Genomic DNA, 27,199 nt, shown 5'->3' with positions numbered 1-27,199 from the left:
ATGTGAATAGACTTGAACGCTTGGGAGTCCGACTAATGGATTCCATGGAAGAAGGAGTAATGGTGATGAATGAGGTTGAATCATCATTAGTGTTAGAAGTAAAAGATAAGCAAGACCAAGATCTTATTTTGCTTGACTTGAAGGCAATTGTTCAAAAGCAAAAAGTATTGGCATTTGAATAAGGGGGATAAGGTGTTTTGAGATATCAAGGTAGGTTGTGTGTACTAATGGTGGATGGACTCCAAGAGATGATATTAGAGGAATCTCATAACTCTAGATATTCCATTCATCCCGCATTCCACAAAGATGTATCATGATTTGGGAGACGTTTATTGGTGGAATAGTATGAAGAAAGGAATTGGAGAATTTGTTCCTAAGTGCCTAAATTGCCAAGTTGTCAACAAGGTAAAGTAGAGCACCAAAGGCCTGATGGTTTTGCTCAGATTAAAAAACTTCAAAATGGAAGTGAGAGATGATTAATATGAACTTCCACATAGGTTTACCAAGGTCTCGCATGCAACATGATTCTATTTGGGTGATTGTCGACCAAATGACAAAATCAACCAACTTTTTGCCACTAAAGACTACTCATTCAACAGAAGATTATGCTAAGTTGTATATACAAAGGTGGTAAGACTTCAAGGGTTTCGGTCTGCATTATTTCTGACAGAGGTGCGCAATATACTGCACAATTTTGGAAGTCATTCAAAAAAAAGCTTGGGTTCAAAGGTGAACTCATGTTCTACCTTTCATCCTCAGACATATAGGAAATTAGAGCGCACTATTCAGACCTTAGAGGATATGTTGAGGTCTTGTGTGATTAATTACAATGGAAATTGGGATGATCACCTACCTCTCATCGTGTTTGCTCATAACAATAGTTACCACTCAAGCATCCAAAGGGATCCTTATGGAGCTCTTTATGGGAAAAGAAGTAGATCTCCTATTAGATGGTTTGAAGTTTGTGAAGCAGGGTTGATAGGGCCAGATTTAGTTAATCAAGCTATGGAGAAAGTGCAAGTGATTCAAGAGAGGTTGAAAACAGCGTAGAGTCGTCATAAATCATATACCAATGTTAGCAGAAATGAGCTAGAGTTTGAGGTAGATGATTGAGTATATCTTAAAGTTTCACCCATGAAAGGTGTTACAAGATTCAGTAAGAAGGCGAAGCTTAGTCCCCAGTATATAGACCTTACAGAATATCAAAAAGGGTAGGTAATATAGCTTATGAGTTGGAGCTATAAGAAGAGTTAGCGCGGTTCATTCGGCATTTCACATCTCTATGTTGAAGAAGTGCATGAGTGATCCTTCATTGATCATACAAACTGAAGATATTGGGATCAAGGATAACTTATCTTATGAAGAGATCCCAGCCCAGATTCTAGATCACTAAGTTCGCAAGTTGAGAACAAAAGAGGTAGCATCAGCCAATGTCCTTTGGAGGAACCATTTTGTTGAAAAAGCTACCTGAGAAGCTGAGGAAGATATGAAGAAGATATATCCACATATCTTTGAATCCGGAGAAGTTCCTACTGATTAATGTGATAATCTTTTCGTAGTATTTATTTATAAGTTTGCATATTGTTTTGTGCTTGTAGGTGCTTGAACTTAATTTTGCGTGTTACACCCTTATCCTAGTAAGAGTAATATCATTCGAGGATGAATGTTCCCAAGGGAAAGATATTGTAACATCTCGCAATGTGAAAGAACTAGGAAGAAGCTAATAACTGGAAATAATCATTTTCGGAAAGAATGAAAATCTGAAAATTTTGTTAAGTTAGAATAAGTTGAGTTTTGGTCAATTTAAAATGGCCATAACTTATTGATAAGTATGACTTAGGTTTACTTATAGATATGATATGAGACCTCTTCAAATAATCTTTCTAAAGCCGCATAGTTTGCGCGATTTTGAGTTCGTATGAGTTAGTTATGACCTTTGGAAGTTGGGAAGTTCGAATAAAGAAGGTCTAAACCGGATTTTAGAAGGGTAGTTTGGTTTCTTCCTTAACCAACTTAAATAATTCGTTTTAGGAGTTTAATTAGGGTAAATTCATATTTAAGTCAATTTAGAAAAAATGAATTTCACACTAGGGCTTGGAGAAAGGAGAAAAGAAAGCAAGATTCATCAAGATCGGTGAGTTTAGCTTGTGAATTTCGTAAAGGGGTGATCTCTACGAGGTATGTGAGATCACATAGCGTTGGATTAGTTCACTGAAGTTCCAAGCATGTTTAATTCAATGTATTTTCTTCCTAAAAGATTGAGAATTTGATATTGTTGATAGTTGTTCTTGAATTGATTTCGTTCTTGAATATGAGTTGGGATTAAGGAGTTTTGTGATGATTAAGTATTGTTTCCTTGAGTAGTTTTGGTTAAATTTTGAGTATATGATTTGGGTATATGAATCAAAAGTGAATTTAGAAACAAGAATTAGATTAAAATGAATTAGGATCAGAAAATGAGATCAAAAGTTCATCAGAAATTTGCCTGAAGGGGGGCTACCGCAGTGCCCCCCAGAGCGTCTGAGGGGCTCGCGTGGTGCGCCAGATTAGAGCCCTAGAAAGTTGGGTCTGGTGCGGCGTGCCATGGATGCGCCCGATTCAGCGTTTTTCACTAGTTTTTCGTCTTTTACCCAGTTTAATCCTTGTAATGCGTACTAATACTTCCTATTGATTCTAACTACTCTATGAATTTTAAACATCTATAAATCATCCAGAAATGAATAATAACCTTAAATCCATAAATTCGAATTCAAGGGATGTCAAGAGCCAAGTCTAGGATGCTATTCGAGTCTTTTCAAGAAGTATTTTGCAAATGCTTTTAGCTTTGTTTTAAGATTTAAAGTTCAAGTTTAGTAAAGTAAAGAGTAAAGCTTGAAGTCCATTTCTTCAAAAGTATACGGGAATATGAAATCCCAAAAATTTTGAAATGTTTTTCACATTTAATCAACAAAGGAAATTTTGATTTCCAAAGAGCCTTTGATTAAATGCTTTCATGATTAAGCAAGAGAGGAAACCTTGATTTCCAAGATAGTCTTTGTGCTAAGTTTTTGAGCAATTGTCTCAAATCACAGAAAGTAGTATGTTTTTAAACATAAGAACTAGTATTATATTTCGGGAGTAGTATTGAACAACAATATGGGTAGAGTTTCGACAACTCACATCCCCCATAAACTATCATTGGTAGAAAAAGATCACACTTTTTAAATGATTCTTTTAGTATTTTTTAGCATAGACTAGTGGATCCGCTTAATAGTGTAGTAGCTATACCCGACAAGGTATAAGACGACTCTGGCAGCATGAGACGAAACATTGTATCATCACAATAACTCTAAGGTGATGGTTGTCTGTTAGAAAAACTTCCACAAAAGTAATTGTATTCTTAAACACAAAGTTCATTTGTATTTTTACATGCATCTCAAAGTTATATGTATCTTTACATCCACACATAGTTGACATCATGTCTTAAACAACTTTTCTTTATATTTCACTTGTTTTAAACTGTTTTATATTGAAATGAGTTCAGTTATGTTGAGTTGAGTTGAGGCAGGTAAGTTCTCTAGATTCTTTTCAAGACTATGTTATGTTTAACATTCCAACTCGCATACTCATACATTCAATATACTGATGCCAATTGTCCTGCATCTTATTATGTTGCAAACACAGGTAACTAAGAGCAACATCTATTGCATGTTGATTTATTAAGAACTCCAGAATCAGTTGGTGAGCCTTCTTACTTCTATAGAACACCTTTTATTACTTTCAGAATTATTAGTTAGTTCATTAGGATGTTGTGGGACTGTCCCGACATCCATCTCAATTATTAGATGCTTGATAGATAGACAGTCAGATGTTAGTTCTTTAGTATTTTCATTGTCATTATCCTATGTTAAGACTTAATTTTGCCTTAATGGCCAGTTGAATGTTCCTTTATATATTATTCCACTTTATTTCATAGAGTATCTTGATAAGTTAAGTCTTCCGCTGAGTAAGTAAGTTAGACCAAGGATTTCCTTGGGGCCATTAATGGTTGTCAAGTGTTAGTCTCGCCCAGGTTGTAGGCTTGGGGTGTGAAAAAACATCCTTTAATTAGGTTGATATAAATATTGAAGGACGTTATTGGTAGGAAAAGAAGGGGACATCAAATTATTAACTGTCAGATTAAGCAACCTTATAAGTCCCTGAGAAGAGGTTGATAAAAACATGAACGAGGTCCTAGAAAGAGTCTTAGTACCTACTTAAGGAGAGTTTTGTATCCATGAGGCAAGCCTTTTCAAGAATAAAAGGGAATGTAGACTAGTTAAGAGATGACGGAGTACATCCATGACTTTCAAGTGTCAGCTTTAGATCGGGGGTGCGTGGGTGGGATGATAAGATATAAACCAAGTCAAGTGTTCAGGATGAGATAGTGATGTCTTTCAAAAGAGTTTTTTAGATGTATAAATTCGTTCATAATCTTGCATATTTCTTAAGTGAAGTTATTACAACATCTTGTTGATTTTCCTAACACCAGAATTGTGTTTAAAACCTATTATTATACACTTTAAAGAAATTCATATTTATCCTTAGTTTTTAAAATAAGGGACAAAAACTTTAGCCCATTAATGTCAATCTTGCTCCACAAAACTATGGATATTAGTCTCATGCTATGAAACTATTCATATAAACAATCACGTCTCACATTATGTTCAGTCTCACAAATACATGAATTACTCTCAATGGTTAGAAACATAAGTTATGTCATGCATATTCTTATATTATAATTCTCGAATGAATCGTGCTTATGATCTTTCGCCCTAAAGTCCTTGCAATAATCCTTTTTAATTTTGGAGAGTGGTGTTCTTTGTAATAGTTGTGCGATGATTGATTAGAGGATTGCTATGTCTTATTGTGATAGTGATGGTTGTTTATCCCATCTAAAGTTATGAATGTGGAGGAAGAAAGAGATAAAGTTCTATAATGATTACTAAGTCAGATTCCCGGTGGTAATGTATGAAAGTTCAATTGGTAGATATGATGAGAGGATGAGAAGTTCTTCGAAAGGGGGTTAGTAGGAGTCCACGGATTGGTTAAGGTAATAGGCTTGAATTTGGTGTTGGTAGTCTGTGGATAAATGCGTAATGCATTAGATTTTTCTTGATATGAGCTCAAGGTTGGTTGAAAGCAGCTATAAGGATAAGTATTCTTGGGATGAGATTCCCTATAGAGGCATATAACCTAAATCTTGTGGTTTTAATGAGTATAAACATCTCATATTTAGCATCTTGTGATTTAGAGATTAATCTTGAACATAACAAGAGCAACAATTCAACTCCGATCTTAGTAAGAATAGTCATAAATCCTTGTATAAGTTATGAGTTGCAACTAATGAGGTGCAGTATTCATAAAGAAAGGCATGGTATACAGGTGTTCCTGGGCTTGAAAGCTAGGAGATGTATTTATTAAGGCATAATAGTCTTTTTCTTACTTCATGCCTACATTCCTTTGATTCATGTAAGATAGCTTTAGATAGAGCGTGACTATGTTCAAACTCACATTGTTCTTTACTTTGTGCTATACACAGTTACAAGATTATAGTACAATTCAGTTTCGCCTATATTAGTAGGCAAATTAAAAAGTCAAAAATATAGAAAGAGTAACTCTTTTCTCTTCCACCCTTAATTTAATCATCTTTCGAGGATGAATAATCCCAAGGGGGGAAATCGTAACACGAAAAAATTTCTAAGCTAAGGCCCAAACTATTCTTTATCTGTTATGTATGATATTGTGCGATTATTCTTAAGTTGCTCATATATGTAAAGTTAAATACTTTAGTGTGGGAATGATTTTTGATATCAATTGAAGTCACTAAAAACTCCTAGAACAAATTGAGTTGAAAGTTTTCGTACCGATTAAATTTTGATGTAAGATTTTACTTGAATCAACTTTAACCATCAAATCTTTTAGAATATAAAGAGCTACGAGGACTGTAACCTATCAAATTAAAGTTATTTTAATTTTCTTTTCAATACCACCAATTTCGTGTTAATCCGAGATTCGAGTAAAAAGTTTTGACCATTTTACTAACCTGATACAGTGTAGTGACGAATTAGTTGATGGGAAAACATAAAAAGGGTCATTCTTCTCTTTTTAGCTCTAAGAGAACTTTAAACGAATTTCTTGACTAATTAAAGGTTCAAAAAATCAGATTTGCATCTCATAATCCCCTCATTCTCTTCTCTCTCAAAACCCTAAGGAAAAATCAAAGTAGAAGACTCAATTCAAGATTCTTTCAATCCTTTTGAAGATATTCTTCTTCAAGGTAAGTCCTTATTCAATAATTTCATACTTTTCAACTCAAATTCCTCCATAAAATTATGAATCACTAATGAAATTATAACTATTAGTCGTAGAGATTTCAAGAAACTTATTCAAGAATCTCAAGAAAACTTTTCTTGATTGTTCTCCTACAAGTTAGGGTTTCAAAGATTTTTATCATGTTTTTCTTCAAAATTCTTCAAGAATCTTGTTCTTTAAGGTATTTAAAGCTATCATAGTGTTATATTAGTTCGTCTTCGCTCCCTACGTCTACTTTTATATCAGTGAAAGAATAATCTAGGATTCTTTCCTTAGATTTGAGTATTCTTGGGATAAGTTGATTTTGAGTTCTTGAGTTCATGTTTCTTTTGAAATTTCATTCCTAATTATTGGTTTGCTATATTTTATGCATTAAGATTATTGAGTTGATTCATTCATATCTACACTTCAACATGAACCCTGTAAATTGAGTATAACATGAGTAGTGTCGTTGAGTTTTGAGTTCTTGAAATATGGCTAAATTGAGTCGCTCATGTCCATAACTCCTCATAAACTGTAAGAACTGAGTCATAAATGTTGAGAAGCTTTTTAAAGACAACTTCTGAAAAACTTTAATTTGATCAAGAAGAAATGCCATTTAAAAAATTTTTCCTGTATTCTATCTTTAGGAAGACATATAAAAATGGACATTCAAATTCAAATATAGAGATATGTAATCAAAATGAAATATTTAATTCATTAAGGATAGTGGGAGATCTTACCTAACATTTCAAGAACATCAAAAAGAAGGGTATGCAATTGCTTGATCACTGTGATAAATACACACACACACACAAAAGCTAATGAGATTTAGTTTTCTATAAGTTCATTTTCTCTTTAGTTTTCCTTATATTCTTGAGGACATATTTCATAAAAGAAAGTGATATACATTGAATATTAAAGGGGAAAAAAGAAAGATAGATGATAAAACTCACCAGTCCTAAAGTTAATTCTTGAGGACATCTTTCATAAAATTGAGAAATCTATATACTTTGAATATTTAAGAAAATAAATGAAAGATGATAAAACTCACCAATGCTTAAGTAAATTCTTTCATACTTTGTCTTAACCATTTGTGTGTCATTCTCCAGATCATTGGCATTTGGTCTCTTTTGAAGACTCCGTGAAGTTAACTTGATAGGAACATCTGAATGGGGAGGGGGGAAATTAGTTCTTTTCCTTTTTTTCCAGGAAAAAGACAACATGATTTAGGTAAATAAATAAGGAAAAGGTTAATCTCACAATAGTAGAGTAATTGTTCCCAAAATTTTAGACGACTTTTGTCTAGGGAAGTAAATTCCTTATTGGCAAGGTCCTTCAAAGCAGATCTTCCGTGTCTATCATATTTTGCCAAATCAGGGAACTTTTCAACCAATTCTATTGCAAAATCTATCAACAGCACTTGATAGTTACGGTTTGCATCACAATTTCTTAGTATATATATCAATAAAATGAAATGAGACATACATATATGAATTTGCAAATATTACAGAGAGGTCTAAATGAACCTAGCAACACAAACAATTGTTGGCCGGCCTATTTTTGTTGAATATTGAGATCAGACAACAATAGTGACATGAAGTTGAAAAAAAGAAAAATTGATGACCAGATATCGACCCATATGAATCATTCATCAAGAATCAATAGAAGAGTGACGCAAATGTGAGAAAAAGAGAAAGAAGAGAGTGAGTGAGATAGGAGAATGAGTAAGTCACACAATTTCATTCAATCAGTTATTTCTACTGTTTGTCGATATACACAATTTCCAAGTGTATGATGTCTTTTTCTATACAAGTTTGTTGAGGCATTGATGCAATGTGGTTCCGTTTTTCATATATCATGTCAAATGTCAATAAATCCATCACCAACACAAACAAAAATTGGCTAATCATCAATCCCTCGTGCAAACCCATCTCAACTAAAAGGTGATTTGATTCTTCTCCCATTATTCTTACCTCAGTCTTAGCTTAATCATATCTATCCTTCATTGATTGCCTTAATGTAAGCTACATGTCCACCTCTAGCCTCAAGGTATATCAATATAAGTTCTATGTGTATAGAAATTTTTTCTAGGTCAATGAACACTATGTAGATTCCTCTTCCTTTTCCTATACTTTTTCACCAGTCTCCTCATAAGATAATGAATTTGTAATTGATTTCCCCAACATAAATATGTATTAGTTCTCAAAAATGGCACTCCCTCCTCATCCTCATCTCTACTTCCTCTTCAAAACATTCATAGTGTGGCTTAATAGCTTGATACTCTTGTAATTGCAACTACATATATCACCCTTGTTCTAGTAGAATGAAATCAACCTACTCCACCGTTATTCTTATAATACTATAGTCGTCTTTAACATGAAATTAAGCAACCTTGTCAACCACTCAATGCATTTTTACCCCGCATTTACTCTTTCAAAACTCCAACAAAATCTAATCTGGATTAGTATCTCTTCCCCTACTCATCTTATGAGTAACACCCTTACCATCCTCAACCTTAATACACCTATTCAAAATCCAGACGTTTCTTTGAGTGCTCCAAATCACCCAATACAATGTATTTGACCCTGTATTCGTTCAAGATGTTACAGAAGTATGCTTGTCATCTTCATCTAATTAGAGCCTCCGCCACTAGCACTCACCTTCCTTGTCTTTTATACATTTCACCCCATTCAAGTCCCACTCTTTCATCTATCTAGCTAGGGGAGACTCTATATCTTTTTATCTCCACCTTTAATTATTTTCCCTTGCTTGAATACAAACCTTTCCTTATTCTTCTTTTTTTCCTCTTAATTTTTGTTTTCACCAACTTTGCATAAGTAGTCTACTTTGTATCCACTTTGCCTTAAGCTTCTCAATTCTATCACCATCCCCTTCATGTCCACAATAGGTAACCATCGAAACCCCTTGCACTTCTTTATCGACTTCCCTAATGCAATCAACTGTCTTATCCCACATGTTGTTCGCAAACCCACTACTCCCTGAAGCTCCCATTCCCATCAACCTCTCCTCCTCGAGTACATCTCCCGAGCTCGAATAGGGATCAAGCAACACTATTTGATACTCCAAATCACTCACAAAATTTTTAAAAAAATTTCAATCAGAATTCATATATATGTCCAAATATCCACTAAACTTGACACTTGTATCAAAATTCATAAACACTTATCTATAAAGTTAGTGTCAATGCTTGATGTTTATTAGCTACATTTAATAACATAATCCAATTGGATTCTCATTTCTTCCGTTGTTAGTAGGGGTGTTCAAAATGGAACTGTAATAGATAAGCAACTGTAAAATTGTTTTATTGGCTTATTGTATTTATTATCAAATAAATGGTTGGGGAAAAACTAAAAAATTTATTATTAACGACATGTTTGTCATTCTCCAAACCCATTTCCTCATTTTGCAAATACACACATTATAATAATAGTAAGAGAGAAAGTAATTCAGAGAAAGTAAGAGATATATGGCGGTTTCTTACCATACAAATTTGAGTAGACTAATGCATAGAGAAGCTTAACACCACTGAGGTTTGTATAAGGAGCAGGGTCTTGCGTGACACGCAAGAAGTAAGCGTACACATCCACAGAAACATATCCACATGAAGCTGCAGAATGGATTGGGTAAGTATCATACATACAAGAAATATGTGGTAAACGAGGATTTCTTTTTATAATGATTTCAGCTGCATCTAAGTTGCCAAATCTAGCAGCATAGTGAAGAGCAGTTTCACCAAAGCAGTCTTTTCTTGCTAAATCGTGTTTGTTTTCTATACTCGCCACCAACTTCTCTACGAAATGCTTGTTGCCTTTTTCACTCCTTACCCCAACAGCTAAATGGAGTGTTGTCTGTAATTTTGCGTTGATTGGAGCTATATTTGCATCTTTCTCTTTTTTCAAGAATGCTTCTGCTTTCTCCCAATCTCTTCTTAGTAAAGCACTGAATAGTGGAAGGCAGAAGCTATAATTTGTTAATCCAGTGAATACAACACGCGAACCACCTGTACAATGACAAACCAAGATCTCATTATTTAAAATGAAATCATCCGTTAATAGAAAGTACCCATTCATGCTACTTTTCAATCAAGGGCTACAATTAAAAGAACCTAATTCAATTAAATTTTAAATAGATCTAACATCATACCTGACTCACCGTTAACCCATTTCTCTTTTATTTCTACCCCCTAGGCCCTTACATCAATCAATTAGCAAGAAACTAACAGATAAATTCGTTCTAGAAAAAAATGTTGTTTGAACTTTGTGAGTGAGTCGCTATGTCTTGTGGTTGTTTGAATCTAAAAGTTTGTGATGATGCTACGCTGACTCTGATGTGTGGATTATGGTGTATTAGATGTATTCTATAGTTCTCATTAGTTGTGAAACTGTTAGGATCGATTGTTTTTTTATTTCAATGAAGATTGCAATATGTCGAGGTTTGGATGGTGTACTAGGGTATTTGTGTTCGGTATTACTTTACTTAAGATTAGTAAGAGATACTTGTTGGGTACTGTTGTTGTTTTAATATTCATTCCCTTACTTCCTACACTTGTGCAATTTATAAGCATGGATCGTGTTGACCATTCCTCTTACATCTTAATCCGAGACCAACCTTTGGAGTTCGTGAGATGCTATTGATCCTTGTAACAACTCATAACTTGAAAAGGAAAAGGTTGTAGAAAAGTTTTGCTGACAGAATCTATAGAACCTTCCTATAGACCGTAGAAAGTCCCACGAGTTGTAAGAAGATAGTCCTAGGTGATAAAGTGAGTTTGAGAAATTTGAGTTTCTCAAATTTGGTCTACAAGTTGATTGGATGAGTCATCATGTATTTTATGAGTCGTAGATAGGCTCCATAGAGTAATCGAGATTTGATTAAATTTTGGACTTAAAGTTGAAATCTACGAAAGGGTGTCTACGAGTTGTAGACCGGATGACGGACCATCACAAGGTCTTATAGGAATAACCAAGGATTTTAGTCCAGTAAGTGATTCTATGATTGATCGGGATTTTAGGTCGGAATCGTAGGTCACTCCGGAATTTTTGTTATGGGTGTTTTGGTCTTTTCTCACCCCTTCTAAGACTTAACACCAATGTTTTTACCTAGTTGGGGATTAGATAGTGTTAACCAATATTTTGTGTTATTAACACTCTAAGTCTTTAGAGTAAGGTTCTTAGAGGAGAAAAGCTAGGGCTCGAGTGTTCTTCAAATTTTCACTAATTTCGCAAAGAATTTTGTTCATCCGAATCTGTAAGGTTATCATAGTAATTGACTAAGTTAGTCCTCGCGCCCTACATCTAACTAAATTTTGTAAAGGAGTAATCTAGAGCTTTGTTCTAGATTTTTAGTATTCTTGAGATGAGGAGTATTGTTGAGTTTTGGATTTTTGATTTTTGAGTGTTAACTTTTCTGTACCCTATCTTGGGTTATAATGTTTGGGAATCTTTTAAAAAAACATTTTTTCATTAAACTGATATTATAGGAAAGCAAAGATGTGTTTAGAAAAAGAGTTTTAAACGTGATTTGAATAAGAGTATAAGGAAACTAAGTATTCCTAAATGTATCACTCTGTTATATTGAGAAAAGAGAAATATTGATTTCTATATGAGTTAATGATTTCAGAGATATTTCAGAATAGTAACCTCTTTTAAGAGGATATTTTGAGCTATTACTCCAAATTGAGGAAGAGTTTGTTTATACATTTGAATATGAGTATATATATTTATTGGGACTAATATTGAGCTTCTGAAAACTCATATTCCTCATAAACAAGGTAGCCATATGGGTAAATGATCATAATTTTAGACGACTCCATATTTATTTCAAATATAGCTTTAGTGGATTCACTTAGTTGAGATGTTTTATATTTGGCAAGGTATAGGACAATTCTAGGAGCGTGGATGAGACATTGTATCATCTCATTGCGCATAGTGATGGTTGTCGGTTAGATAATCTCCCATTAAGTCATTTCGCTTCAGCTATATTACATACATGTACATTCAACGTACTGATGTTATTCGACCTGCATTTCATGATGTAGACACAGGTGTTCAGGATCATCAATAGGTACTTCATTGAGATCATTTTGTGTAAGGACACATCAGGTCATTTTGAATAGTAATGCTGCTTCTTTCATAAAAGACCCTTCTTGTAAAGTTTTAAATGAGAATATTTAATCACAGATAGTATTAAATAATATTAGTATTACTGTGTACTAATCCTAGTCCTATTAGAATTAGTACTCCTTAATCCTAGTCCTATTAGGATTAGTACTCCTTCCTATATCTCCTATATATACCTCCCATGTATTCCCTTATTAGGTTAACAGTTCAATACAATCAATATTCCTTCATGGTATCAAGAGCCAGAAAACCTAGATCTTCTTTTCTCTAGGTTTTTTCTCTCTTTAGGGCACTGATCGTTCCCTCTCTTCTCTTGGGCAGCGGCAGCCATGACAACCGAGGTGGATCTTCTCGATTCACTTCCTTCTGGCGTTAAACTCTTTCTCAGGCATCTTCATGCCCTGATTCTCGAAAAATTATCAGACATAAATTACCCTACATGGAAAATCACCGTTCTTACAGCCCTTGAGGCCAATTACCTTCTCAAATACGTCGATGGAAGAACAGAACCGCCGCTGGCAGTCATCACCGCCACAGACAAATCAGAAAAAACCAATCCGGCCCATGCCGCCTGGAAAGCCGTGGATGGCCGGATCCGATCATGTTTGATTGCGGTCATCTCTCCCACGGTTCAGAAAGACGTCCGATCCTACACAACTGCTTCAGCCCTGTCGACGGCCCTCACAACACGCTATGCATCAATTTCCCACTCTCATATTTTTCAATTGCGTGATCGTCTCCACAAAATTACCAAAGGCACGAAAACTATGGCGTAGTATTTAGACGAGGTCTCCACCATCATCACAGCTCTCGACACCGTGAACGAAATCATTCCCAAAAAAGATCTCGTCATGTGCGTCATTCGGGGGCTCCCATCAGCTTACTCCTCCATTAAACAGACGGTTCGCATCAGTCCAACGCCCGTTGACCTGGCTACTCTCTCCTCGTGGCTAAAAAGTAAAGAAATCAACGTGGATCTCAAGAGAAAACTTCTTCTCCGAGAAGCCGCTGTTATGGAGCCGGCCACCGGCCTCACCGCAAGCCAGAACTATCGCGGGGGGCGTGATAGCGGCCGGCAGGGGAGCCGCGGCGGCTACGGCAGAAACAGCGGAGGCCGCAGGCACGGCGGTCGGCAGGGCAGTCGTCCCCCGTACGACGGTCAGCAGCACGGCAGCAACAACAGCCTGCACTCCTTCGGCAGCGGCGGGCAGTCATCTTCCAGCGGCGGGCAGGGCACTTACGAGCCGGATCGTCCAACTTGTCAAATCTGTCAGAAAACAGGATACACCGTTGTTCGTTGCTGGTATGAGGAGAGCCGAAATAGTGATAACCGTGCCAATTATGCATCTCAAGCCGGCCCTTCCTCTGAATGGTTGTTGGATACTAGGGCCAACATGCACGTTACTTCTGATCTATCCAAGCTTAACGCTCCAAATCCATATCATGGCTGCAATGGTATTACTGTTGGCAACGGTGAGTCCCTTAATATTTCTCACACTGGCACGGGTACCATTAAAACCCCCACCGCTATCTTTCACCTAGGTAACCTTACCCACGTCCCTTCTATTAAAACCAATCTCCTTTCAGTTCACCAATTCACAAAAGACAATAATTGCTCACTCTTGTTCACCTCTAATGATTTTCAAATCCTAGACAATACTACCAAGAGGGTGATTTTTCAGGGCCCCGGTGAGCATGGTCTGTACGTTCTTCCTGGCACAAGTTCGTCTGCCCACCCAGTTTCAGAAAGCGTTCCTATGGCTCCGGTGGCTCTTTCGGCTGATGGCCACAGTCTGTTGTGGCACAGTCGTCTAGGTCACCCGTCTACTCAAATAATAAATTCTTTAATGTCTCAATTAGGTTTTTCTTCCATTCATGTAAACAATTGTGACTCCTGTTCAATTGCTAAATCTCATAAATTACCTTTTACTTTATCTGTGAAGCGTACAACTGCACCTTTTCAACTTATTCATTCTGACCTATGGGGTCCTACTGTTGTTCCCTCATTTACTGGTTTTCGCTATTATATTTGTTTTGTGGCTGATTTTACAAAATACACTTGGTTGTACCCACTAAAACACAAATCACATGCATACTCCATCTTTGTCACTTTTGAAAAAATTGTCAAAACACAATTCAATTTTCATGTTAAACTTTTTCGAAGTGACAATGGAAAGGAATATGTAAATAACATCTTTGGCCAATTTCTGCAATCTCTGGGAATTATACATCAAACCTCCTGTCCATACACTCCCGAACAGAATGGGTGGCTGAGCGTAAGCATCGCCATCTCATTGAAACGGTGGTTACTCTTCTACGTCAATCTCATCTCCCTGTCTCCTTTTGGGTTGAAGCTCTAGCCACAGCAAACTACCTCATTAACAGAATGCCAAGTCACACCCTCTCCAACAAATCACCCTATCAACTCCTTTACCAAGAATTTCCCAATTATACCAACCTCCGCGTCTTTGGGTATCTTGCCTACCCTTGGCTACGCCCTCATATTACTCACAAATTACAACCCCGATCTTGTCCTTATATTTTTTTGGTCTATCATCCTACCTCCAAGGGTTATTGCTGTCTTGACCCACAAACTCATAAAGTCTACATATCTCGTCATGTCAAATTTATCGAAAATGAGTTTCCCTACGAGTCTATTTCCTCCTCAACAAATACATCATTCATTGGCGTCCTTCCCCTTTTTCCAACATACTCACAGGGTCCCTCACCACCTTCCCCCACACCTCCACCCACTACCCAACCACCCCTCATCACCCCTTCGACCGTCACCACAATACACCCGCAACCACCACCCACACTCACAACCAACCCGAACCACCCCATACCCACAACATCTCCAGCCCGATCCATTTTGGTTCCTTCCCGGCCACCCCCAAATCACCACCGCCCGTTCCACCCCCCAATACTCATCCCATGTTAACCCGTGGCAAAGCCGGTATCTTTAAACCCAAAACCTTTCAGGCTACCATACTACCAAATACACCCCTTCCCGATAGTGAACCAACAACATACTCTGTTGCCTCAAAAAATACTTATTGGCGTCATGGTATGGATGACGAGTTTAAGGCTTTTACTGATCAGAAAACTTGAGTTCTTGTACCTAAGCCTCATGGGCGGCACCCAGTGGGTTGTAAATGGGTGTACAAAATTAAACACAATGCAGATGGCAGTATTTCCAGGTACAAGGCTCGTTTGGTTGCTAAAGGCTACAATCAGGAGTATGGGCTTGATTACTCCGAGACATTTAATCCTGTTATTCGGTGGGAAATCATTCGCCTGGTACTGTCACTCGCAGTGCGCAACAATTGGCTCATCAATCAGTTGGATGTTTCCAATGCTTTTCTTCATGGAATGCGTGATGAAACTATCTACATGACGCAACCACCGGGCTATGTTGATCCCCGCTTCCCTCAACATGTTTGCAAACTCCAGAAGTCTCTGTGTGGGCTCAAGCAAGCCCCCCGTGCTTGGTACACACGTCTGAAAATGTTCGTCCAAGGACTTGGCTTCACGTGTTGTGTACACGACACGAGTGTGTTTACTCGACATTCAGCACACGGTACAGTCATTCTTTTTGTCTATGTAGATGATAACATTATTACAGGCTCTACTGCAGCTCTCATTCAGAATGTCACTCGAGCTATGCATAGTACCTTCAAAATGAAGAACCTTGGCCTGTTACATTATTTTCTGGGAATGGAGGTTTCTCGGACAGGCAGCGGCTTGTTTCTTCATCAGTCAAAATACGCTCGAGATCTGTTGCAGAAAGCTGGACTGGAAAAATGCACTAGTCAACCAACATCAATGGCAGTCTCTTCGTCTACGAATGGAGCCGACACCCCCTTTGCCGATATCACCCACTTCCGAAGCCTCAGTGGAGCTCTACAGTATCTGGCCATTACCCGTCCTGACATCTAGTTTGCTGTCAACCGAGTTGCTCAATGCATGCATCAACCAAGTGAACATGATTACCATTGTCTAAAATGCATTCTCAGGTACATTTTTGGCACTCTTGGTCGTGGTTTACTCATTCGACCCGGGGACTTGGAGCTTCGGGGTTTCTTAGATTTAGATTGGGCGAATAATAAAAATGACAGAAAATCTACATCGGGGTTTCTCATTTTTTTGGGGCTGAACCTGATCTCCTGATGTACAAAAAACAACCCAAGGTCTCTCGGTCCTCGACTGAAGCTGAATACCGCGCCCTTGCTCTTCTTGCTGCTGAGACCATGTGGGTCACATATATTCTTCGCAAACTCCGCGCCACTCACACTGTTCCTGCTCTCTATTGTGACAACAAATCAACCATCTGTGTGGCCAAGAATTCTGTCCTACACACCAGAATGAAGCATGTTGATACCGATTGTCTCTTTGTTCGCGATGAAGTTCAGGCCGGCACCACGACTGTGCAATATGTACCCACTGAAGAACAACCGGCTGATATTCTCATCAAGCCTCTCCCGAGCCGACAGTATGATTACCTCAGTTCCAAACTTCCGTTCGCTTCCACTCAGCTCAGCTTGAGGGGGATAATAACAGATAGTATTAAATAAATAGTATTAAATAATATTAGTATTTACTGTGTACTAATCCTAGTCCTATTAGGATTAGTACTCTTAAATCCTAGTCCTATTAGGATTAGTACTCCTTCCTATATCTCCTATATATACCTCCCATGTATTCCCTTATTAGGTTAACACTTCAATACAATCAATATTTCTTCAATATTGAACTATTTGTTTAGCTATGATTATTCAGTTGACGGGTTATTAAATAATTGAATTTTAGTTAGTTTTTAATGGGTCAAATCCATAGATAATACATTATGTCACTTTGACCATATGTTAAAATAAATTGATGGGGTTTAATATTATCTTATTATTATATGAAATAATTGCTGCCTCCACTCCCAACGTACACAAAGACGATGCAGCGACAAGAAAAAAGAACGAGTACCGTAGTAGCTATGAATTTTCTTTTAATCCAAATTATGTATTTTATATGTAATCGTTGATTGTGATATGAATAGTAATGTGCATTAAGGTAGTGGATATAAGAAGTATAGATAATGGTGAGTGTCTGCTGGTTGAAATTTTAAATTAAACAAAAAAATATATATAAATTAAAAAGATTTAATGAAGAGTGAAATCATTAGAGAGAAATTATTACTCCCTTTGATATCTTTTGTTATGTTGCGCTTTTCGAAAATTAATTTAACTAATTTTCAAAGTTAAATTAGAACATATTAATTCGATATTTTAAACAAAAAAAATAAATATTCTAAAATTATATGAAAAGTACTATAAATTTCAATTTTTTGCATATTAATATGATAAAAAATACATCTTCAAATGTTAGTCAAAATTTTTATAATTTGACTCTAAAAATAGAAGGCATGACAAACAATATCGAACAAAAGGAGTACATTGGAAGGCATAATAGATGATTTGAATTCACATTTAAAAAGGGTAAGCACTAATTTTTCATTTTTTCATTCATGGACGTGTGGCCGGTGATTTCATAACCGATGGCTTTACCATCAAATATAATTATTTTGTTATTATACTATCAATTAAGTTTGACATATTAGTATATGTAGTTTAATATTAGGTGTATTGTATTATCTGAATATCATTTTATATTATTTGGAAGAACTAAGAGTTTATCTTAGGCTTGAATTTAGAAAATATGAGACTTGACACATTTAGTTGGAATCAAGATTTATGTATTTAATTATTGATTAGGGTGCGTTTTGAATCTAGGTTAGGCTCATAGTAATATGGGTGTCTATAAACTCACTTGCTTATGAATATTCCATATTTGATAGATTGGGTACATTCTGAAGTTTTACAAAAGGAAAAGGCAAAAATTTAAGGATTCATGGCACGTGAGACTTTGTTGAAGGACATTTTTTTAATTAAAGATTAAAACTGGAATATACGATGGGTAAGAGTGAAAGATGTGAGTCTCTATCAATGGTGTGACGGACATAATTGGTACGAGTACCAGTGTTATAAAGGGAAACTTTATTATTACCAAATAACGGATTATAATTCAAGAATGTCAAAGCGTATGAGCATTAGCTGATGTATTATTGACTGAATTTCTTTTGTGCAATTGTGTTTCTTTATTAAACCTGTATATTTGTGAGATTCGGGGTGATTATATATCATGCCAATATTTGATTGATTGAGATGAGTCATGATCCCCTTTTATTGAAATCGTATTGTGCAGATGCATTGATATGAGATTGGGTATAAGTTGGGTAACTGGAGATGGTCTGTGCCGGGGATTACGAGATGTTATGATTATAAGTTGGGCATACGGATATCGTCTGTGCTGGAGATTTTTTGATTTTATGATAGTGTGTAGAGATCATCCGCACAGACACATGGAGATCGTCTTTGTCGGTATATGGACCTCGCGAATCCCCATGGGTAATGATATCCTGATATATTTTCAAGAAGTATCCTTTATATACATTTGAGAGAGTAGTTGGAATTTGAGACATATTATTTCATAGTATAACATTATATTGCATCTCATTACATCATTCATTCTTTTTTAAGTATGTGTTTTATTGATGTTGGACATAACGTGATATTTGATTATCCATATTAAAGAAAACTTGGTTGACAATTATCATATATACTTGTAAAATTAAAGGATTATTTTCTTATATACTCCCGTCACTACTTCTTCATGGTCGATTTATGAGATGTACTGGGTATATGTGATCTCATATTCATACTACACTTGCTGCAGTCATGTGTGGTGCAGATTGAATTTTGAAAAATACGAGCACATATTTTTTGGAGCATTAACATTTGAGCTTAAATTATCTTGGAGTTGTGATGAGTTGTTTGACAACTCAGTGGCCCACACCATCATCTATGCCTTCAGATAATTTTATATTAGTATTCATACATGATATTCCTTATTTCTAGGTTGTCATTTAGTTTCAAACTTACATCGTAGTGTAAATGTTTTTGTACCTATAATACTAAATCTTGAATTGATATTTTTCGTTTTCTGCATTTATTTAAAGGGCTTAGTATATTAAATATTTGTCGGCTACTTACCTTTTCACGTTTAAGTTAAATTGGTTAACTTATTAGGTGGACTTATATGACTTGTGTTTATGGGTCTTGATAATTTGAAATCAAAGTTCTAGGTCCATAGGTCTCACGAGTACAAGAGCTGAGTTTAGTAGAGCCTAGTAAAGTCTTGGAGATAGATACAAAGACATCCGTTACTTATCTTCAAATTGTTATAAAATATCAGGAAATTTTCATTCTTTCATTCCTTATCATGTGTTTGTGGTTCAGTTTATGGTCAAAAATTATTGTTTCATCCTCTCACCAATAGTGAGAAGACATATTCAAAATCAACCTCAGTGGTAGGAAATGATATTATGTAATATTGTACATATATTATGTGGTTAGCAAAATAACTTTGTAATAAGCTTTGTAATTTTAAAGGTTGATATTTAAAAGGTTGAGAACAGTAAGAATGGTTTGCTCGAGGCATGTTTAAATAAGGATACTTAAACATCATTTAATTTATGATGAGAGTTTGATGACCTGTATTTATGATAAGTGAGAACTTCAGTAATGAAATTGTATAATGTTGATGTATTGGAGAGAAGTGTAAGATTATAAAGATCAATTGATCATATAAGAGGATAGTGATTACGGTAAGGCTATAATAAGAAGTTATGAAAGGACAAAGATATAAAATGTGATCACTTCAAATGATATTTGATAGGGTAAGAATTATTACGAGATTCGTACAATGGGTTTTCTTTTTATCTTTCAGATGTGAGATATACTGAAGACAATTAGAATAGTTCAAGTTAAATGGCACAATGACCACATTGATACTCATTTTGCAGAACCACAGGTTGGGTTAGGTCTAGTACATCAAGAGATTATAAAAGGCTAAATTGATTATCAGTCAACAAGAGAATTTAAATGAAGGATTAGTGATAAATTATAATAAATTCATAGTGTGAGGAGCCTTTTACATATTGAGTTAAGAAGTGATAATATTAATTGAAATAAAGAGGGGGGAGGATTCTTTAGTTAAAAGAACAGCTATGGATTTGCTTCAGAGAATGTCAATCTCGGAATGAAAGTGAGATAGGATAGCTATGAATTTTGTGATTGATCTTCCCAACACTTTGGTAAAGTATGATTCTATTTTGGGTATTGATTGACATATTGACTAAATTAGTCAGAATAGATTATAATGCTCAGCAGTTGACTAATGTTTATGTGAAAGAGATAGTGAGGTTACACGGTTTGCCCCTTTCTATCATCTTAGACCATAGTGTGCAGTTCACATCCAAGTTTTGGAGGAAGTTGCACGATGAATTGGGCACATAACTCACTTTTAGTACCATTTTTAATCGGCAGGTAGACGGACAGTCGGAGAGGACTAGTGATTGCGATGCTCGGGGTCATCCTTCTAGTATATATATATATATATATATATATATATATATATATAAAAACTAATAGTACTTACTTTTTTTTTCTCTTTTTCTGTGTTATTTAACTTCTAGTATCTTTATTTTATAATGCTATCTAAGTACTTAACATTTTATTATTTTTTTAGACAATCAAGCTATCTAGTATCAATAATGATGAAGTATAATATAATATGACAAATTTTAGAAAAAGCAAATATGAAATCAATGGTCCCTATTTTATTTCCCCTACTTTTCATAATTATAAAATACATAATGTGTGTATAAATAATGTTATATGTGTGTAAAATATATTACTTTTAGTTAAATATCTAATTTATATTTCTAGGACACAAATAACTCTCTAGAACGTTTCAATTATAAATCTTATCATTTAATGGTTGTTTGATTCGAATACAAATTATAATTGAATCAATTATAATGAGATATGTTATGTTGAGATTATTGTTTATTGATTGTTTGATTTTTTATATTTAAAATAATGTGTCTTGCATAAATTTTAAAAATAAGTTGTTTGTTTATAAAAATATCCTTCTTTTATTTTTTTTTATATTTTATTTGCGGGTTTTAGTTATTCATTTTTAAAAATAAAATTTTGATATCATTTTAGATTATATATTCTTGTGTGGGCATTTTGATGATGATATCAAATGCATTTAAACTTTAAGTTTTCATCTTATTTGGCTTAATATAACTTCTATCTTCCGTTTGTCAAAGTAAAAGAAGATTTATTATTCATATATCACTTCATTTAACTACGTATCACTCTTAAATATTAAAATATTAAAGTTATTTCCATTTTAATTGATATACAAAATATAAGTTGTCAAGTGCCTAAAAAATATATAATTCAATACTAGAGAAATCAAAACATAAATAAATATAAGAATTTGTCAAATAAACTCATAAATAAAAATTACACGTATATAGATAGTGTGATTTTTCTAATAAAAAAATATAAAGAATTATCATAAAAATAAAGAGTAGTGAAGATTGTAAATGTTATTATGCATGATATTAAAAAATCGTGAATATAATTAATGTAAAAGTGGTATATAAAATAAGTTTAAAGGGATATCTTTGTGATTTTATTTTGAAATCAGTTCTTCATGGATTACTATCAAGGAAGAGATATGTGGGCTTTTATGTGGACCCTGTATTTGTATTATAAATATTAAATAACTATAACTATATATATGAAAATGTTTTTCACACCTCAAATTTTATATATATTATCAGCAAACAAATATATACTAATAAAAAAGGGGATTTTGTTGGTACCTTCAAATTTAGGTTTAGGGGTGTAACGTTGCTCTAAAACCAACCAAACTTGTCTAGCAGTATCTAATTCATGAATGGCTTTATCCTGAAGAAGTTGATCACCAAGAGAACCAAAGATGCATGCTTTAACCAACTCATCATTCCTTTTCATTTGCAAGTTATAATCTTCTTCTTCTTCTTTTTCTTCTTCTTGAATTGTTCCATCGACGAATTTAAACAAATCGTGACTTTGAAGGAGACAAACAATCTGGGTTCTCCATGGAATGTAGTTGGATTCACCACATAGCTTGATCAATACAAAGGATGCTGAATTAACCAATGATAAGTGGATCGTCTCTTTATTTGACTTTGGCAACATCATTCTTACACTTTAAACTTGACTACTAAAATATAATCACGCCCTTAAATACACTTAACTTCATAAATTACTTTACTAATTATACTTTAGTTGATAAGAGGCTGCAAGCAAGGTATGACTTCATCAACATATATGCCTGGGGTAATTTTGTAATTTTAAGGATTTTTCTTAATTATTATTTTATACTTTATTGCTTTATATACATTTTTTTAAAAAAAAGTATTACATATCTTTTCACGTGTCACCTAAATTGTAATAAAAAAGTATAATATTTATTGGGTTCGTTCTCACACAGGTTCTTTATCAAGTTTCTGAACATTTTTTAAACTCGAGTGAAGTTTGGAGGGAAAATTTGGAAATTTTTACCCGATATTATTTAAATTGTGCGAATTTTTTAATTTTGATATCGTAACTCATTATAAAAATATATTTATGCAATAATAATAACAACAATAATTGTAATTTTAGCTATTTTTTAATTTAATATTTTCACATTTTACCAATAATCTTTTTATGACAAGCATGTATTTTCAGACTAGATGACCGAGAAGAGGAACAACATTGTTAGGCATTGCAAAATAGAATTATAGGTGGGCATAATGGATGGGCCTTTTTTTTTAGAATAAAGTACTGAAAAAGTGATAAACTTGAGCTAAATTATTAGTTTTGTCTTGTTTTTAAATTATTGACAGTCTTAAAAATATTTTTAATTGACAAATTGAACTTAAATATCATGACTTTACAACTTGAGCGAAATATACACTTAAATTTTTGTCAAAAATATAGGTGTGTTCTCAATAATTTTCTCGGCTTTTTATTAAGAGTTTCATGCTCCTACAAAAGTTTTAGATCACTACCTATTCTTGTGGAAGACCGAGGGTGTATTCGAGTTCAGTTAGTCAAGTAGAGAGGTGTTTTTAAGACCATCAATAATTATAGAACCAAACTAATAACTTGGACCAAGTTTAAATTTCTTTTAATATATTATTTATATAAAATATTTGGGATTAGTTTTAAAATTTTAAAAGAATTAAATAAGTCTATTTTACATAAAAAAAATCACGTCTTTGCTGATGGTGGGAGTTCTAATTTTTTTGTCAATTTTTTTCCATAACATAGACAGTGTTTTTATCATTTTATCCCTTAATGTGCTTGAACTACGAGTCTATTTGACTTTAATTTGACCTATTTTTATGATTTTAGCTTAAAATTAATTACTTATAAGCAATTTTAGAATTTGCTCAAACATTATATTAACTTTAGTTCCTAAGTTATTACTCAATTCTTGTTTTAATCTTTACGTTATTCGGTAAGTATATTTAATTTTTAATTGAATAAAATTATGTTATTTTGATTTCTAAGCTAATCAAACTAGCGGAACTAATTAGGATAACTTAGCAGATAAAGATTGGGTCAAGTATAATTAGGTCAAGTAATGCTCAATGATCTTATAGATTTATGCCATGTGTATTGTATAATAATTTATGATTGAGATTGATTTAAATTATATATTCATCTTAATAATAAAAACAAGCAAAACATCAATTATTTTTATTTTTTAATACTATCAAATAAAATAATTAAGTGTACCCCAACTAATATTTTCAAGCAAAAAATAAGAATGAAGGAAATATGTGAATTTCCCAGCCTTTTAACGTGCCAAACCTCATATTTATATTGGATTTTTTTATATCATACTAATTTTAAAGAATGCAACATTTTAAAAAAAATCTGAATAAATATATTTTGTATAATTATTTGAAAACCTCCAATTAAGTATTTTTTTTAAAAAAAGTGTATTATCATGTTGTTTAATCAAGTTAAAATTTAGAACACAATTATGTTTTTAAATTTGATCTATTCGTGGAGGCTACTTCAGAATTTGGAGAAAGCATGTGTGAAATTACTCCTGAACAAGTTTGTCGGGTAAAAGGTCAAAAAGTTTGCATATTCCTTATCAATCTTAATTTTTTTTTCTTAAAATATTAGCTTGGATACACATAATTGCTTTATTTTGATAGTTTTTTTTAAAAAAAAAGTTGACAACTTTTTTGTTTTTATTATTATAATTAATGAGTACATAATTTAATAAATCTCAACCATAAATTGTTATACAATACACATGACATAAAAGTATAAGGCCATTAAACATTAGTTGACCGGATCCTTATCCATTATCAAATATTTACTTCTATAAAGTATTTTCATCAGTTAGAGAAAAATGCTAATGATCCCAAAAAGGTTAAGGTTAGGTGTAGGAAAAGTTGACATGGTTGTTATATGCAAGTTTGACTAAGTCAAATAATAATTTTATGATTAAAATCTACACTCATAAATAATAGTGTATAAAGATCCTTATTTATAGTTATAGAAAGTGATGCATATATTTTTTGATTGATCAGCTTATAGTTATATGTGATTTGACTGGTCGGTTTGAATCGAAAAATTATATTTTTTTTTATGAAAATTCTGATTTGATTAGTTAGAACATGTCATATATATACTTAGTACAAGATGTATGTAACACACTCGTCGATGACGTGTCAAAGTAACATTTAATAAAAACATGTGGCATATATGTTAAAATAACTCTCAAATAATAATTTTTTTAATAAAAAAATAAGCGACAAGTGACTAAATGACATGTGGATTTTTGCGCAAAAAAAAAAAAACCAACCCCACCCAGATTTGTCCCACCCACTCCAACCCACCTAGATCGTTTTCTCTATTCTCGCAACCCCACCCACCCAATGTCTTATCCACCTATGATCTTCCCATCCTAACCCCACCCATATTTTCTTCTCCATCCCCCTCCCACCCACCCATCATCTTCTTCAAGATTTATGATTGAAGAGGAAAAAGTGCTAACAAATTCTAGAAGTGACAATCATCGAATTTGACTTAGTTTGACGATTGTTTTAAGTTGAGATTATTCATAAATCGATGACTTTTCGCTACTCTTCTTTTTACAACAACATGAATCATGGGTCTTCTAATGAGTTAAAATTCATCTTCTTTTTGTTTTTTTTTTTGTGAAATCTCTTTCCGTCGAAATTTGATTTTATTATCTGAAGCATCATCAAACCTATCTTTCCATTGAAAGAGTTTAAGTTTTGGGAAATGGTGGTTGAAAAATGGAGAAGAAAAATAAATAAAATAAAATTAAAACGATTTAATGAGTCTTTCACGCGCTGGTATTGAGGATACTACACTCACTATGTCATGTCAACAAAAGGTATTAAACTAACACAACGAAATGAAAAAAAAAAAAAAAGCTTATTAAAGGTGTCAAAGTAAAAATTGATATCAACTTTAAAGGGTCACCGATCGGTTAGGCATACATACATACGTACGTACATAAATGCATAATACATATATAGATATAGATACATACATACATATATGCATGCGTGCAACATCTTGATGTAATTTTTTACGGCCTCTAGAAGAAGTCGAAAAAATAGCGTAATTCAAAACAAATAAAAATAAATTCTACTATATATTCCTATTGAATATTACATCAAGAATCACAAATGTTAGAGATATTTCTATAGAACACTTGTATAGAAAATTATAACATTTATATTTCAATTTGGTTCTGGTTGTTTAAAACTCAATGCAAAATCAAACCAAGTGATATATAGTCCCGTTTTTATGCTGTTTGGGTTGATTTTTATATTTGGGACATTTTGTGGTTTGATTTTGGTCACCCATAGATGTGGTATGAATATATAATTGCTGATTCTTTTGGACAAGTGTTGACCAATTTGCCTTGTATCCAACATTTACATTGGTGGCTACCAATTTTCACATTTGTGGCTAGTAATTTCATCAAGTATGGTTGTCAATATTTTATTCCCATAAATATCTCCCTTAATTTTGATTTTTCTTCTTTACTCCAAAGCTTGATCTCATCTATGAAAATTTTAAAAATTTAGAGGCTTTGTAAAGATATCTGCAACTTGATCATGTAATTTCACATACTTGAGCTATATCTCTTTCTTGACAATACATTCTCAAAGAAAAGTGATACATTATGTCTATGTGCTTGCTTTGATCATTATACACCGGATTCTTTGCAAGTGCTTGTGCATATTTGTTATGAACACAAATCATTGTGGCTTACATTAGCAGCAAATTGAGTATCTTCAACAATCTCCTCAACCAAATAGCATGACACGTACATGATGTCACTGCCACATATTCAGTTTCACAAGTCGAGAGAGTAATATTTAATTGTTTCTTTGAACTCCATGAAATAACACAATCACCCAAGAAAAACAAAAAAAACCGATGTAATTTTTCTATCAATAACATCTCCCGCATAATCTCTATCACATATCCCACAAGATTAAAATCATCAAAAGAAGAATAAAATAGCCCGAGGTCGATTATATCTTTTAGGTAGTGAAGAATTCTTTTAGAGACCTTTAAGTGAGTGGAGGTAGGATCTTCCACGAAGTGACTTACAACTCTAACTGCAAAGAGTATATTATGTCTTGTACATGTCAAGTAACTCAGACTTCCTACGAGAGTTTTGAACAAAGTCTAATCCACTTTTTCTCCATCGTCAAACTTTGACAATTTTGTTCC

At 33.9% G+C, this 27,199-nt stretch overlaps 1 protein-coding gene across 2 annotated transcripts in view; it reads right to left on the bottom strand.

Moving 5' to 3' along the window:
• LOC109118747 (protein ACCELERATED CELL DEATH 6-like) overlaps positions 1-22,626 on the bottom strand; it is a 34,815-nt gene extending 12,189 nt beyond the window's left edge. Inside the window, exons 1-5 of one of the 2 annotated variants that reach the window (XM_069298081.1) lie at positions 22,249-22,626; positions 9,818-10,336; positions 7,576-7,722; positions 7,367-7,480; positions 7,056-7,103 (exon numbers count right to left, since the gene is read on the bottom strand). In XM_069298081.1, the coding sequence (XP_069154182.1) occupies positions 7,056-7,103; positions 7,367-7,480; positions 7,576-7,722; positions 9,818-10,336; positions 22,249-22,609 (1,189 nt within the window). In that variant the 5' untranslated portion in view covers positions 22,610-22,626. The remainder of the gene's footprint in view (positions 1-7,055; positions 7,104-7,366; positions 7,481-7,575; positions 7,723-9,817; positions 10,337-22,248) is intronic. The other variant, XM_019213999.3, reaches the window with a different exon arrangement.
• Positions 22,627-27,199: the final 4,573 nt, after the last annotated feature.

The sequence above is a fragment of the Solanum lycopersicum genome, chromosome 5 (genome assembly GCF_036512215.1).
Source record: "Solanum lycopersicum chromosome 5, SLM_r2.1".
Lineage (NCBI taxonomy): Eukaryota > Viridiplantae > Streptophyta > Magnoliopsida > Solanales > Solanaceae > Solanum > Solanum lycopersicum.
This window is presented reverse-complemented; position numbering and strand designations above follow the sequence as displayed.